At 51.3% G+C, this 14,765-nt stretch overlaps 1 protein-coding gene across 5 annotated transcripts in view; it reads right to left on the bottom strand.

Moving 5' to 3' along the window:
• Positions 1-1,190: 1,190 nt before the first annotated feature.
• Positions 1,191-14,765, bottom strand: part of DIXDC1 (DIX domain containing 1) — a 33,475-nt gene continuing 19,900 nt past the window's right edge. For 2 of the 5 annotated variants that reach the window (XM_051638490.1, XM_051638495.1), the window contains 14 exons: positions 14,232-14,380; positions 11,755-11,844; positions 11,610-11,663; positions 10,714-10,764; positions 9,677-9,781; positions 9,122-9,175; positions 8,472-8,564; positions 8,312-8,383; positions 7,570-7,656; positions 6,977-7,138; positions 6,788-6,854; positions 5,663-5,771; positions 4,854-4,962; positions 1,191-4,002 (listed from right to left, as the gene is read on the bottom strand). In XM_051638490.1, coding sequence (XP_051494450.1) covers positions 3,922-4,002; positions 4,854-4,962; positions 5,663-5,771; positions 6,788-6,854; positions 6,977-7,138; positions 7,570-7,656; positions 8,312-8,383; positions 8,472-8,564; positions 9,122-9,175; positions 9,677-9,781; positions 10,714-10,764; positions 11,610-11,663; positions 11,755-11,844; positions 14,232-14,380 — 1,283 coding nt within the window. In that variant the 3' untranslated portion in view covers positions 1,191-3,921. Of the gene's footprint in view, positions 4,003-4,853; positions 4,963-5,662; positions 5,772-6,711; positions 6,855-6,976; positions 7,139-7,569; positions 7,657-8,311; positions 8,384-8,471; positions 8,565-9,121; positions 9,176-9,676; positions 9,782-10,713; positions 10,765-11,609; positions 11,664-11,754; positions 11,845-14,231; positions 14,381-14,765 lie in introns of those variants that run through there. The other 3 variants (XM_051638491.1, XM_051638494.1, XM_051638493.1) reach the window with 3 other exon arrangements.

Genomic DNA, 14,765 nt, shown 5'->3' with positions numbered 1-14,765 from the left:
CTGGTTAGTGCTGCTGGTTAGTGCTGGGGGTGATTAGTGCTGGTGATTAGTGCTGCTGGTTAGTGCTGCTGGTTAGTGCTGGGGGTGATTACTGCTGGTGATTAGTGCTGCTGGTTAGTGCTGGTTAGTGCTGCTGGTTAGTGCTGCTGGTTAGTGCTGGTTAGTGCTGGGGATTAGTGCTGGTGATTAGTGCTGCTGGTTAGTGCTAGTGGTGATTAGTGCTGGTTAGTGCTGGTTAGTGCTGGTGAGTGCTGGTGGTGATTAGTGCTGGTGATTAGTGCTGGGGAGTGCTGCTGGTTAGTGCTGCTGGTTAGTGGTGCTGGTTAGTGCTGCTGGTTAGTGCTGGTGGTTAGTGCTGGGGAGTGCTGGTGGTGATTAGTGCTGGTTAGTGCTGCTGAGTGCTGGTGGTGAGTGCTCGTGGTTAGTGCTGGTGAGTGCTGGTGATTAGTGGTGGGGATTAGTGCTGATGATTAGTGCTAGTGAGTGCTGGTGAGTGCTGCTGGTGGTTAGTGCTGGTTAGTGCTGCTGAGTGCTGCTGGTGGTGATTAGTGCTGCTGGTGAGTGCTGGTTATTGCTGCTGGTTAGTACCCAAACGGGCGCCCGGTGCGTCCGGCAGGTGGAGCAGCCAGGGGGGAGTTTCCACCAGACACAGAACTGAAAAGGCAGGTCCCGGAGCCGGAGGGCACCGGGATGGTCTGAGCGATGGAGCCAGGCTGGGAGAGCTGGGGGGTTCAGCCTGGAGAGGAGAAGGCTCCAGGGAGACCTTAGAGCACCTTCCAGTGCCTGAAGGGGCTCCAGGAAAGCTGGGGAGGGGCTTGGGACAAGGGCAGGGAGGGATGGGAGCAGGGGGATGGATTAAAGTTGCAAGAAACTTTCTCCTGTTCTTGTCACTGTCACACAGCCCAGACCTCAGCCAGGCTGCTTGTGTCAGGCTGGCACGTTTCACACCAGTTTTAAGTCAATGTGATTTTTAGCAACGCTGAGCCTGCTGCTCAGTGCATGTGATTCCAAACCTGCTCAACCCACAAGTCTTGGGAACACGTGTTTCCTAAAAAGCTGTGGAAGAGTGATAGAAAACTTCCCTCCCCGAGCCACAGGAATAACTCCAAGCACTGCAGCTGATTTCTGCCCTGGACCCCTCCTTCCAAAGCCCTCCCAAGCACTGCACAGACTCAGTTTGCAAACCCTGTTTTATTAAAACTGCTTTGTACACTAATCCAAGGCTCATCCCAATAAAGCTCCACTTTTCCTAGAGAACAGGCTTTGGAATAACTGCCCTTTCTAAGTGATGAATGCAAACATGAGTTCCTATGAAAATATAACTTTACACAGAGCATGTATGTTACACAAGCAAGTCACACTTACAGGAAGGGGAAAGTAACTTGGAAGAAAGTTGGGCATAAAGATACAAGTGCTGGGCATGAGGTTAAGAGCACATCCCTCAGAATAAATCCATGGAAGTCACTGTTCTAGCAGTGCCAAACTGTTTTAACAGCACCACCTTCTATTAGACACAGCTGGCCACTGGTTTTCCCACCTGATAACCTCATTCCCCTGCCTCAGATTCCTCATGTCCTCCCCTTTCTGTCAGCTCCTGCCCAGGTAGGAAGTCTGGAGAAGGCTGAGGTGTCAATACAGGAATAAAACTGGATGTGCACGGGACACAGCTCAACAGAGCAGCAGTTGGACAGCAATTCCACCTTTCCTGTCACAGAGGGGAGCTGCAGGCAGGAATCCAGGGTGTCCTTTGTCCTGGCTTACATGGGATGCCAGCATGGATGACAGCTCCATGTCCCCATGTTGGGTTCAGTCCTTGGCTCTCCGGTGGCACTGAAGGTGACCAGGAGTAGTTAACTGATCTAACAAGAAGGACAAGCTGTCTCCTAACCAGTCACCATCTGTTTTCTTCATGGAAACACGGGAGATCCATGGGCAAGGCTGAAGAACTCTCCCTGAGAGGCTCTGATCAACAGCCTCCCACCTCTTCAGTGCTCCAACCCCAAACTGCAGAGAGGCTACTGAACTGGCAACCACAGACCTGAAACTCCCTGGAGTTTCTCCAGGAATTCCCAGCCTAGCTGCAAGGCTCTTGCTGGAATAATATGGATGGGAGTAAAACCTGAACACAACACTTGAGAAAAACATTTGCCATTCAAACAGAGTTGATTTCAGTATCTCTTTACCAGCCCACCAGAGATCATGCAACAGAGAAACTGTTTCCAGGGAGGCAGGAAGTTGTTTCTTTTCCAAAGGAGAGGTAATTCCCCACCGTGCAGCCCCCTGATAAGCCTGCTCAATGGATGAACTCTCCTGCTGCTGCCTGGAAGGAGAAAGTCACCATAAATGGCCCAGAACAGGAAGCACGTTGTGTTGTGCCAATGTGGCACAGAGCCCCAGAAGAGCCTTGAGCTACTTGCTGGACAGTGAAGCAGTGAGAAAATAAATAGTATCCTTGCTGCCTGTTGGAGCTGGCAAAAAGAATATAAACCCCAGTAGAAACTAGTTGGATTTCCATAGTAAAACGACATTATGAGCCCAGTGTTGTGTTGACAGGTGATACAAAACATCTCAGCATCCACTAGAGAGTGAGCAAAACACAGTATAATGCGTGCAGGAACAGACAGAGAGCACTTGCACTGGTATAAAAATATCCACAGTCCTCAGACAAATGTAAACAGGTACAAAATCATTCCAAGAACAGGAACGTGTTTACAAAAGGACAAGTTAATATAAAAAGAGTAAAAGCAGGTTCACCCCCTCCCCACCTCATGCACAGTCACACAGGTAAGTCCATGGTAGGACCACACAGACATGAGCAAAGCCTTGACTTGGCACTCGACCTTCTGAGCCAGGCAAGACAGGCAAAGCAGAAATAAAGACCAACAAGAAAACCCCAGCCTCAGGGTTTTTAGGGCTTGGGTCTTTTTCCCAGTCCTCGATTTCCTGGCATCCCAGGAGCAGGCACACCAGGGAGCTGGTGGTGTAACTGGTGGAGTTTATCCTGCTGGGGTGGGTAAGTGTGTGGTGGCCCTGGTGAGGGTTGGGCAGCAGCACACAGTGATGCCTGGCACAGGAGGCGACCAACTGTCTTGCTGAAAGAGGAGTGCAGGGGAAGAGGCTCAGCAAGGAAAGGGGTTTAAGTGCTTCAGGGAAGCTCTTAAGGGAAGCTTCCAGCTCCCCCACAAATTAAATCCTTCAGCAAATAAGCACCGAGGTCCCACAGTCCCCATGGCAACAAGGCATCCCCAGAAGTGAGGGCAGCTTTGGAGAGCAAGTGGGAAAAGCAGAGAGAGGAAAGGGAAGCTGGAGTTCAGGAGAATGGGAGCTTTGCCAAGCTAGTGATCTTTGCTTCAGCCCACACATAAAACCTCTTCCCTCCCCAGGTCAGACTTTAGTCTTCTCTAATGTCCAGAAAGTTCACTCTGCTCCTGCAGCACATGCAAGTCCAGGACCAAAGCTGATCAAACCTTCAGCTCACAACCTTGTAGCTTCTTCTGACTCCAAGCTTCAGGGTTCTGCTGCCAGTGCAGCTCAGTGAAACACCATGTACAAGAAACCAGAGAGGAAATGCCCAGCCCCTAGGGTGCAGTGCACAGGGCAGGAGTGGGGAAGCAGGGCGAGGGAACAGTTCATCATTAAGGCCTTCAGGGTGTAGTCGACAGGACAAAACAAGGTGTCCCCTTCCCACAGACCTGTCTCTTCAGGCTCAGAGCACACTCTGCATTTGGCCACGGACAGCCAGGTGCCAGGTGTCCACCCACACAACGTGCATGGCCCCTGGTGTGCAGAGAAAGCCTCTGTTTTGCTGTGTTTGGGTTTTTTTGGCAGCTTGGACTCCCTCCAGCAGACGTGCTTCCCGGTCCTTCTTTGAGCTCAGCAGCCAGGAACAGGTTTCCATAGCAACAAGATGTAGGAGTTTGGTTAATTCTCCCCGTGGTCTTCTTCCACCCAGGCCACAATTTTCCCCTCCCAACCAGGAATGATGTCATCATCATGGAACACCTACATACCCAAATAAAAAAAGGGAGGCGAGTCATGTCTGGAGTCTGGAAGCCACTCCTGTGGAGTGGGAGCAGCATAAAAGAGGCAGCAAATCACAGATCCTAGCTCAGATTTCACTACCCAGCCCAGGGAACACGCACCTCATCCATCTTCCACAGGTCTGATTAATATTTACAGGTTAAAAGCCCTTCATCCAGTAATTTTCAAGATTAGCATGGGCATGTTTTTGACAGAAAAGGGAAAATAAAGGCAGAAAGCATGCCTTTTCTGAGCCAGCCTGCAGCTGCTCCTGCAGAGTGGCTACCCAGCCAGCTGAAAGTCCCCAGAGAGGGCAAATCTTTGCCCTTATTAATTTCTTAATCAGGACCTATCCTGATAACCTTTAATGAATCCAACCCACACCAACACCAGCCTGAGCCCAAGGCAGCAATGCAGTACACAAAGGAAAAGATGCCACACACTTATCACTGAGAAACATTTAAAAGGAAGTAGGATCATGGTTTGTTGGTTTTTTTTAATAAACCCCATTTCCCTAAAGTGTGTCTCATTGCAATAAGGTTGTCTAAAGCCTCCTGTGACCTGGAAGTGTAGTCAGGGTTGTTGCCCAGTCAGACTGTTCCTTAATAACCAGCTCCTGGCCCAAGGGGCTCTGCAGTGCCCGGGCAATTTCACATCCATGAAAACACCCCAACTTCAGCTCCTTGCAAGAGCAGCTTCACCTCCAGTGGTGACAATAAACAGTCTGTTCAGGGGCAAGTCCAAAGATTCCATTAGTTTGGAAGTGGTGTGAGCAGGGTCTGTGTGTGGAAGCACTGGATCCAAAGCCACTGGCAGCTCAATTCCACACTCACCTCCTCCTTGACTGTGCCAAACTCTGGATCCAGGGCTTTGAAGTGGTACCGGTGGGTCCCTTCACGATCAATGGCCACCTTGAAATCCTTCAGGGTCACCTCCCCTAACCTGCAAGGGAAGGGTTTGGCACTGCCCCACCAGCCAGCCCTGCAGGCTCCAGCCCAACCAAGCAGGCAGAGCCACAGCACCACAGCCAGGTGCTGAGTGTGCCCCTCCAGGAACAGCCCCCCCATCCCAAGGTCCTCTCCAGAGGGAAGAATTGTCTCCTGGTTTCTTAAGGACCACCCCAAAACTTGTCTTTTTCACTGTCCCTTTGGCACAGTTGCTTTGGCAGGAGCATCCTGCCCTATGTGCCACCACAGAACTGCCTGGCTGCTTCCTCTTGCCTTTGGAAATAATAATAATAATAATAATAATAATAATAATAATAATAATAATAATAATAATAAATGTTACACATTATTATTTATTGTATATTAATAACAATATTTAAAATATAATATGTTATTGTATAATTTATTATATATTATATATGATATATTAATAATATTTAATAATTTTTGTTATTGTTATTGTTTATTATTATTACTACTACTACTAAAATACATTAATTCCTTCTGGCTGTAAAACAAATCAACTACAGGACTGCTCTAGACAATTCTCCCCAGAGGATGGTGTGGAATCCAATGCCCCAGTCAATGCACAGGGACCCTGTGCTAGTGGTGACCATGGCCAGAAGCCATCAGGCTGTTTCTTTCAGGAGGAAAACGAGCCCCTCTGCACATCAGGAGGCAGAGCCAGACCTCACCTCTTTGGTATGTTGACCATGAAGGGTGTGAGGGAGCGGTCAGTGAAGTACAACACTTTGGTGCAGGCACTGGTGCTCATCACGGGGGTGCTGTGGGAGTGGGGCAGCTCTGCAGAGAAAAGAGCACAAGCCTGGGGAGCTGCCACAGCAGCAGGGAACAGGGGATCTGGCACCACAGCAGAGAATCTGCTGATGGGAGGAGATTTTTACATATTTTTTTGGAGGGTGGCTAATCCTCCCTGCCAGGAATTCCCCTGCTTGCTGGAGAATTTTATGGTAGGGTCACCATCTGCTGTGTTGATAGCACGGAAACTGTGCCCAGCACTGCCCTCCAGGATTGTTGTCCCATCCACAGAGGGACTTGGTGCCACCACCTACATCACAGACCCTCCATTCACTACCCTCAGCAGTGACAGGAGAACCTTTCTGGAAGAGAAAGTGACATTATCACTTGCAGTCAGATAGAACAGGATGAAGTGACTGATCCTTCAAGACAAAAAGGTTCTGTCCCCTCCCCACCTTCCCATTCTCCTTGGCCAGGATGGGTGTTTCTGCCTGGATTTTTCTTTCCTCCTTTGTGTTTCCCCTCTCTGGCTTGTTTCCTGCTTCCCCTGCACCATCCCAAAAGCTGGAGCAGAGGGAGGTTCAGGGAAGTGACTCCATAGTTCTAAGATCCCCAGCATGATGGTTACATCCAACACTGGGGGAAAAAAACCCCAAGCAAAAGGTGGAGCTGCTGGAGTCAGGAAACTTGGTGTCAGAACAGGAAAAGAGCTAAAGACTGTGGAGAGAACCTGGGAAGGATGAGGACACCGTGCAGTTCTGTGCCCACAGATGGGGCAAACCAGCAGGAAAGCTGGAATTGCATCCCATTTCCCCTTCATCCCTGGGGTGATTCAGGATTGGTCGCTGCTACAGACACTGCAGAACTGTCCCAGGGACTCAGACTGGACAGTGAGGTCCAAATCTGTGCAGCAGATGGCTCAGGGGAGGAAAGTGAGCTCCAGGAAGAACAAGAAGCTGGAGGTGGAGGATTCCCAAGGGAATGCTGTGCCCTTGGAGGCCAACCAGGAAACCTGAGCAACGAATTCAGCAGTGGGAGTGCAGGAGCTGAGAGGCACTTACTGGACTTGGGAGGCCAGGAGTCTCTACACTCATCTGTTGCTCTGCTTGCTGGTGGTTTCCCCTGGATCTAGGGAGCGAAGCCGAGAGGATGGGAAGAAAGTGTCACTCCCCAGGCAGAGCCCTCGTGGCTGCTCAGCCCAGGGCTGTGTGCCAGGGGTGGGAGGGCCAAGTGCCCTGGGGAACTTTTACCCTTCTCTCTTGCCTCTTCTGCGTTTCCACGCGGTGCAGCCGCTCCATCAGGCTGGAGATGCCCTGCTCCAGGCTGTCGATGGTGTGGTGCTGCGGGTCGTGGCCACTGAAACTGTTCCTCAGGCTACGAAGCGCATCACGGACCAGCTGCAAGTCACTTGTCTGCCCAGGAGACACAAAGCAGAGCAGCTCCAGGCTGCTTGCTTCCCAGCTAAACCCACATCTCTGCAAGGGGAAGTCTCTCCTAACAAGATCAGAGCTCCAAGGATATTCTCAAGGGCTTGCAGTGAGAGGACAAGGGGGGATGGATGAAAACTGGGAGAGGGAGATTGAGGTGAGACATGAGGAGGGAATTCTGGAGTGTGAGGGTGGGGAGAGCCTGGCCCAGGCTGCCCAGGGAAGCTGTGGCTGCCCCATCCCTGGCAGTGTTGAAGGGCAGGTTGGATGGGGCTTGGAGCAGCCTGGGCTGGTGGGAGGTGTCCCTGCCCACGCAGGGGGGTTGGATCTAGATGGTCTTGAAGGTCCCTTCCAACCCAAACCATTCCATGATTCTATGACATCTGGCTGGGAAAATACCCCTCAGGTGCACTTACCCCCCGGTGGGCTGTGGGAGCAGCTCCTTTCCCTGCTGTCTGGAGGAAGCCATTGCTCTGGGCACTGTGGCTGCTGTAAGCCAGCACCTGGGCAGGGGCAGGAAGATACGTGTGCCAACAGAAATAGGACAGGACCTCCCCAAAGATCCCCATTGGCCAGCTTCACAATGGTGAGAGGGCATCCAGACTTTCTGCAGTGGTAACTCCCCTCTCCTGCCATGTAAGCACAGTAGGAAGGGTGCAGGCAGCCTCCAGCTCAGGGCACAAACATGATTCTTCACATATGGATGGAGAAAAAGAGAGGAGGGGCTTTGCAGCTGCACCAGAGGGCCCTGCAAGCTCCAGGGAACAGTGTTCACTGGCACCGTGCAGCTGCAGATATCGGGGCTGGCACTCTTCCCACCAAGACAGTTCCCAGTGCTCAACAGCAGGGTCAGGAGGAAGAGGAGGAGATAAGAAGTTAAGCCCTGGTCTGGCCATTAGGCAGTGTCAGAGCTGAAGGTAGAAGCCAAGAGCCTTTGGCTTCCCCTCCTTCCCTGTAGGATTTGGACATGAGAAGCCAAGGCAGTGCTGAGAGGGGGATGCTCGGATGCCTCTGGGAGTCTGGGAGTCTTGGGACTGATAGTGAGACTGCAGAGACAGCCCCCCCCGGGATGAAGGGGGTGATTTCTGGAGAGAAGCAGCTAGAGTGCTGGACAGAAGGGTCACTCCAGCAGCCTGTGCTGGCCAAGACCTCCCTCACCTCTTCAGCTTCCCTCTTCATGCAGTGAGCCAGCAGAGCCTGCCTGTGCTCCAGCTCCCGCTCCAAATCCACCTGTGAGGGGAGCCAAGAGTCAGCACAAGCTGAGCCCCCAGGGGAAGTGCCAGCTCCCAGGGCACCAGTGCAGCCCCCAGCTCCATACCTGCTGGTAACTGGCCTCAGAAAGCTGCCTCAGCATCTCATCCAGCTTGGTCTGGTGCTGCTGCAAGTGCCGATCCTTCTGGCCCAGCTCCTTCTGCAACAGAGTCATTGAGAGCATCAGCAGGACAGTGAGCAAGGCTCAGCATCCTCTTCCCATGGCAGGGAATGTTGTGTCATCTGCTAGAGCCAGACTCCTCCAGGCTGGCTTCCCCTATGTGTGCACTTCCAAGCTGGATGGTAGCAGTGAGTGTCAAAGCCTTTTTCTGACGTGATCAGTCAGGTTTCTGTTGCCTGGAGTCCCCCTGCCCAGCAAAGATCCACGACTCAGGCCAGACAAAGAGGTGCCTGAGGGATCGTTGGACAAACAGGTGACCCAACCTAACCTGACAGGCTTCTGCACAGGTGCTGGCTCCTCAGCAAGCCACCACAGCAAACCACGACAATCCAACACCCACTATAAAAAGCCGTGCACAGAAGACAAGGGACACACGATCCCTCCATCTCATTACAAATATCCCATGGCTACCACAGCTCATTCACAGTGCCACTCCCAGAGGTGACTGGGTGCCAGGCAGGCAGCAGTCACACCCACAACACCAAAAAGCCACCAGGTGCTGCCCCCAAAGCCTCCAGTGAAGAGGTTTCTATTACTTTGTATTCTGCCAGCAGCCGGTTCCTCTCTTCAACCTTCCTCTGAAGGTCAACCTGCAGAAATAACACACAGGTGTGAGGCAGGTATTCCTGGAGAGGTAGTGACAACCTCTTTGTCCCTTGTGCTAAAGGATGACCTGAGACCAAGGATCTGCAGAGTGGAAGGGAGCTGGTGCCTAAGGGTGGCAGTTCCTTCCTTGCCCTTCCCTCTCCAGACACCGTCTGTGGCAGCTCCACCTGCCAAAGTGCCACTTGCTAATCCAGGAAGCACAATGAGGAAGGAAGAATGCAGCTGCACTGGAAACACCATGGGAAGCCCCTCTCTTTCAGCTGAAGATCTTGGGGGACAGGAAGTGGGAGTGAAAAAACAGGAAACTCCAGCAAGTCCCACAGCTGGCCAGGCTGGTTCACTCTCCAGAGACCTTTGGTCATTCACTATCCCACAACCCCAAGAGCTGTGGTGCAATCACCAACTCCACCCCTGTGGCTGCTGAAACCCCTTTTGGGCCACCAGTCTCCTAAGTTAACCTGACCCTCTCCACAGCAGTGACTCACATTCTGGTTGTGCAATTCCTCCTTGTCCATGTTGGCTCGCAGCAGCTCCTGCTTTAGCTGGAGAACTGAAGCATCCTGTTGGATCAGCCTTTGCTGTAAAGCATCCTAGGAAAAGATGTTATCTGTAGGAAGGTGCAAGGCAGGTGCAGACCCTTCCCTGGGAGGCGAGTGGCCCAAACCAGTGGCCACACTTGGGGATGAAGAGTTGCTAAGGGCCCAAGAGAGCAGGAGGTATTTAAACATCTGCCCAGTGGGCTCTCAGCCCTTCTGCCTTTTTCCCCTTACCCCAAAAGTGACCTTCCTGCCCACATTGCAGCCTTCTGGGACAGACATTTCTGTGATTCTACCCACTCTTACTGCTCCAAAGTGGCCTGACAGTTTGCTCTTGTAGAAGAGCAGAGCAGTGTCTTGGGAGGCTCTTTTCCGTGGCCTCCAGCTGGTGCCTCCAGCCACACATCTGCAGCATCCAGAGGGCAGGAAGAGGCCCGTGTCAGCCAAGGACACTTAAAGCTCTCAGAGTGACCCAGTTGTGCCCTGAAATCCTCTCTGAAGAGGCCAAAACGGGGGCTAATTCTGCACCTTTCACCCGGTGCTCAACCTTGGACAGTTCTTGCTGTTTGCTCCTTCACAGGAGCCCAACAGGCAGCTCTGGGAGTATCTCTGCTCAGGAGCTGATTACTGGAGTTCAGAGCCCCAGAGGGAGCAGCTGAGCAGAAAGGAGCCCAAGCTGTGAGAAATTCTGCAGCTGAAGGGGACCAGGATCCCCCCAGGCTCTCTCTGCTGTCAAGAATGAGTTCACTGGGCCAGCCCAAAGCCCAAGACAGAGGGAGGAAAAAAAAAATAAAGAGCCCTGAGAACCAAGCAGGCACCTTGCATGTCCCATCTTGTTTAGGGAAAACAGACAAGAGGGGCTATTTGAGCACAGCCCTACAGGCAGGAACAGAACCCAGGAGACCCAACTTGCTGTCCTAACTGCAACATCCCCCCAGAGCCAGACACTAAAGCTTTGCTGGTTGGTGAAGGGTCCCCCTCCTCACCTTTATTCCCTGTAGGTTTCGAGCTTCTTGTTTGTATTTCAGCAGCTCCTTCTGTGAAGGCAACACAGTTTTTGTGTTAATGATTAAGTGGTTTCCTGCCAGCCCTTCAGAGCCAGCCAGAGCCTGTGTTCTGTCCCCAGACACTCCCTTCAGAAGAAAGCAAATCCCACATTTTCCCACTGATCAGGGAGCCTGTCAGGCCCTGGAAATTGAGTTACAAACATGACAAGGGTTGAGCAGCTCCCTAAGCCCACTATTAAAGCCAGAAGGGGAAGAGAGGCTGCCTAGTCCCCCAAATCTCTCCTTCAGAGTCATGTCAGATACTTCTCCCAGCATCAGAACTGCTCCCAGAAGCAGCAGAAAGCTGAGCTAAGGCAGCCCTGCCAGGGCAGGTTCTTCTTGGCTGCATTGATTTCCTACTTGAAAACTTGTTTAGATTCAGACACAGCTAGAAACTTCACAGCTGTCCTGGAGAAAGTTTGGAGAAGCCAGTACAACCTGCATCTCTCCAAGAGCTCTTCAAGAGCATGCAGGGAAATAAACCTAATTCAGGGCTGATTTTAGCAGTTTTGCCTCAAGGGAAAGAAGGGAAACAGCATCTGTTTTTGTGGTGCTATCCCACAAACTTATGAACTGCTAATAGGGAAGCAACAAGCACTTCTCAGCCAACTACTGAGAGTGCTCTCTGGGTCAGTGTGTTATGATATTCAGGGATGGAGATCCTACCCAGCAGAACATGGGAACAGAGGTGGAGCACTAACACCACGTACCACCCACTCTGCTGTCCCTGCTCCATCACTCCCCTCAAAAAAAAAAAAAAAAAATCAAGTAAGACAGAGTCTGTAAAGATCCCTTGACCCAAAACCTCTTTCCCCCTTCATTTGTCTCCCTCTAACCTTGAGGTCTTGATTTTCTTCCACACTCTGGTCCAGGCGACTTCGAATTATGATCTGGGTGTAAAATACCAGGGTTTTAATTGTGCAGAACACCTGCCTGAGGCAGAGCTTGGCCAGGGACATGTGGGTACAGCAACGTGCTCACCAGCTGCTCCTCGGGGCAGGCTCCGTGTTCACAAAGTTCAAAGGACCCTTCCTGCTCATCCTCGGGTAAAGATCCATTGAGCAACAAAGCCTGGGAAGAGGAAGGAAAAAAAATCTCCTCTGGATGGGTTTCAGAGGAGAACAGGCTAGCTGCAGCTCTGGCTGACAGCCATCCATGCCAACAGCCTCTGCACCGGTTCATTTGCCATTTCTGCTGATTTATTCCCTCCAAAAGTGGGAAGAGTTTTTCAGGAATGAACAAAAAGGTTTACCCCCTGAAAAAGCTCTCCCAGAGGTATCCATCAGCCACCACTTCCCCACAGAAAGACACCCAGTGAGGACAACAGCTCAGAGGTTCAGGGGCTGAAGTCTGTCTCAGGCTCCAGCCTCAGGGCAGCCTTCAGCACCACAACAGATTTGAAGCCTAAAGCAAAGACTGGACTGGGTTTATGTCATCAAGCTTCTTCTCTGGAATGAGACCTACTGAAAGAAGCTGTTCTCCCAACCACAGCTACAAAAGACTTCAGAAACAGGATGTTCAGAGAAGCCTAATTCTGTTCTACAGACATTGAGAACCATTGTCCATGTCAGGAAAGAGCCCTCACCCACAAAGTGAACATCTTAAGCTGTGCCCTGTGCTTGAGGAAGGCCACTAGAAGCACAGAATTGATTCCTTCAGCAGCTCCAAGGCAGCCCAGATGCCTGCAGGAAGGAGCCAGTGGACTGACAAGCATTCCCTGCAGGAAATGTGACCAGCAGCACCAGCCCAGATCTCCAGCAGGGTATATCCCATACTGGTTTTCTCTACCTGATGGTTTTTATGTTGACCTTTCTCTAACTTCCAGGACTTGGGGCATTTGGCACATGTTGCATACAACTGGACACACTAGAAGGACTCATGCCTCTTGCTTTCAGTTAGCTTTATACTTGATTTCTGCTTGAACTCCACGCCAGAATAACAAAACACCCTGTTTGCAGCAATGCTCCAGTGCAGCCCCAAGGGACTTGCAGGCTGAGAGGTCAGGTTCTGTCTGCTGAAAGACTGTTCCACCCCAGAGCTGTGAACCAGCAAACAGCAGTCTGTACTCAGCTAATGCAAAAGCTCTCTGGAAAACTGCTTTCTGAGTGCATCCCAAAGTCTTCCCAGCAGGAATCACAGGAAGATAAAAATCTGCCACGTTTTTAGCAACTCATGGTGTATTTGTACAGCAGGTCCCTGATTCTTCCATCAAAACCCATGAGCTGGAGGCTCTTAAATGTTGAGCAAGGGGGGGGGGAAATCAATCAAATCCAAGGTCTTGGCTGGCAGCATCAGCTGCCTCTTCCTGCTCTCAGGGGATGAAGGGGCAGCAGCACCAGCTGCTCACCTCCCACCCTGAGGAACAGGCCAGGCCAGGTCCCTCCAGTGCCACCTCTCCCTGTCCCCAGTGGGCACACAAAGAACCAGATTTTAACACTGAACCAACCAATTCCTTTTTTTTTTTTCTTTTCCCCTTCTTTTTTTTTTTCCTTTTAAAGTCTTTTGTTTCCTGCCCATTGTCCCCAGGGCCTGCCCACCCACACCCCACCCTCTGCTCCTCACACAATCTCTGCTTTGTTTACTGGCACATAAATATTTACAATCCCAAGCCAGCAGTGCTTCCCAGCACAAACAGAAAGGGACACTCCTGAGAGAGTTCAGGGTCTTTACCATATGGATCAGGGGCTCTGCTCCCCAGGCAGAGTCAGACACGTTGGGCTGAGGGTCATTTGGTCAGGGAGGGACTGGAACAGGGCAGCAGGGAAAAGGCCCCACAAATAAATAGCTGTGCAGAGAACGTGCCAAATATTCACCCTGGCTCACAGAGGGTGATGCAAGCCTGTGTGACCCCTGGTAGTTCTGAGTCCTGACTGATGTCCTGACAGTCTCTCTGCATTACTTCTGATCACAGAGACTGCTCTGCTGTTCTCCCTGGCTGCTAACCAGCCCTTGAAGGCTGCTAACCAGCCCTTGAAGGCTGCTAACCAGCCCTGGTGAGAAGGAAGGGGAGTCCCAGCCCCAGCACATGGGAAAATACTTCTGTTTCCTTTACTATTTTGCACAGGAGCACCACGCAGGTGACAGCACACAGCACAGCATCTCAGGACAGGGCAGCAAGCCAGGGAACCCAGCTAGGATCTGGTGTCTGACCAAAAGACAACACAGACATCAACACCTTCCAAACACGGGCTTTGTTGTAGATTCTCCAGGGTGAGATCAGAAATGCTGCTTTATTCCTGAGAAACCCCTCCCTGAAGGGACTGATCCCACAGGGTGAGACACAGGGAACCAACTGTCTTCTTGCACAATCACCCCAAGAGATCTCACTGGACCAGAACACTTATTCCACTCTCTTAAGTCCAGTGTCCCAGCGCTAAGAAAACCTGTCTTCCAGGTACAGCTGGTGGGAGAGGAAATGCCTGTGGAAGGGAATGCTGGCTAAGAAGACAATCTGTTACCTGCAAACCTGAAATCATCTTCTTTGCTTCCTCCATTTCCTTTTCCAAATGGTCCTGCTGTTCCAAAAGCTGCTCCTCCCATGAATTCTCCAAATATGAACCAGGGTTCCCTGCTTGCCACTCAGGCTGGAAATGAGGTTGTGTCTCTTCTGGAAGAAAAAGCAGCTGAGTGTGATCATGAGAGGCAGGGGAGTCCAGGAGAGGCTTTCACCACCCAACACCTGCCTGCTGCCCACACCAGCTACCACTAACAAACCACAGAACAAAAATCACTTCAGAAGCTTCTTTTAAAACTTTTCCTTCAACCTACATGAAAATGTTAAATGCAAACTGAGCACATCCCAGGGCCCTTGTGGCAACAAGCCTCATTTCTCAGTGCAAACACCACAACAGCTCTACACAACTGCTGGATTCCTTGCAAAGCAACTCAACTTGGGTACAGATGTGCTGCCAAAACCAGACTGTTACACAAAATGATGCACCATGGGCTTGACAAGCTCTCACGGACTCTCTTTAGAGAATTTAAAATGTGAT

The sequence above is a fragment of the Apus apus genome, chromosome 22, assembly GCF_020740795.1.
Source record: "Apus apus isolate bApuApu2 chromosome 22, bApuApu2.pri.cur, whole genome shotgun sequence".
NCBI classification, from domain to species: Eukaryota; Metazoa; Chordata; class Aves; order Apodiformes; family Apodidae; genus Apus; species Apus apus.
The sequence above is the reverse complement of the archived record's forward strand: the minus strand, read 5'-3'. Positions and strand labels throughout refer to the sequence as shown.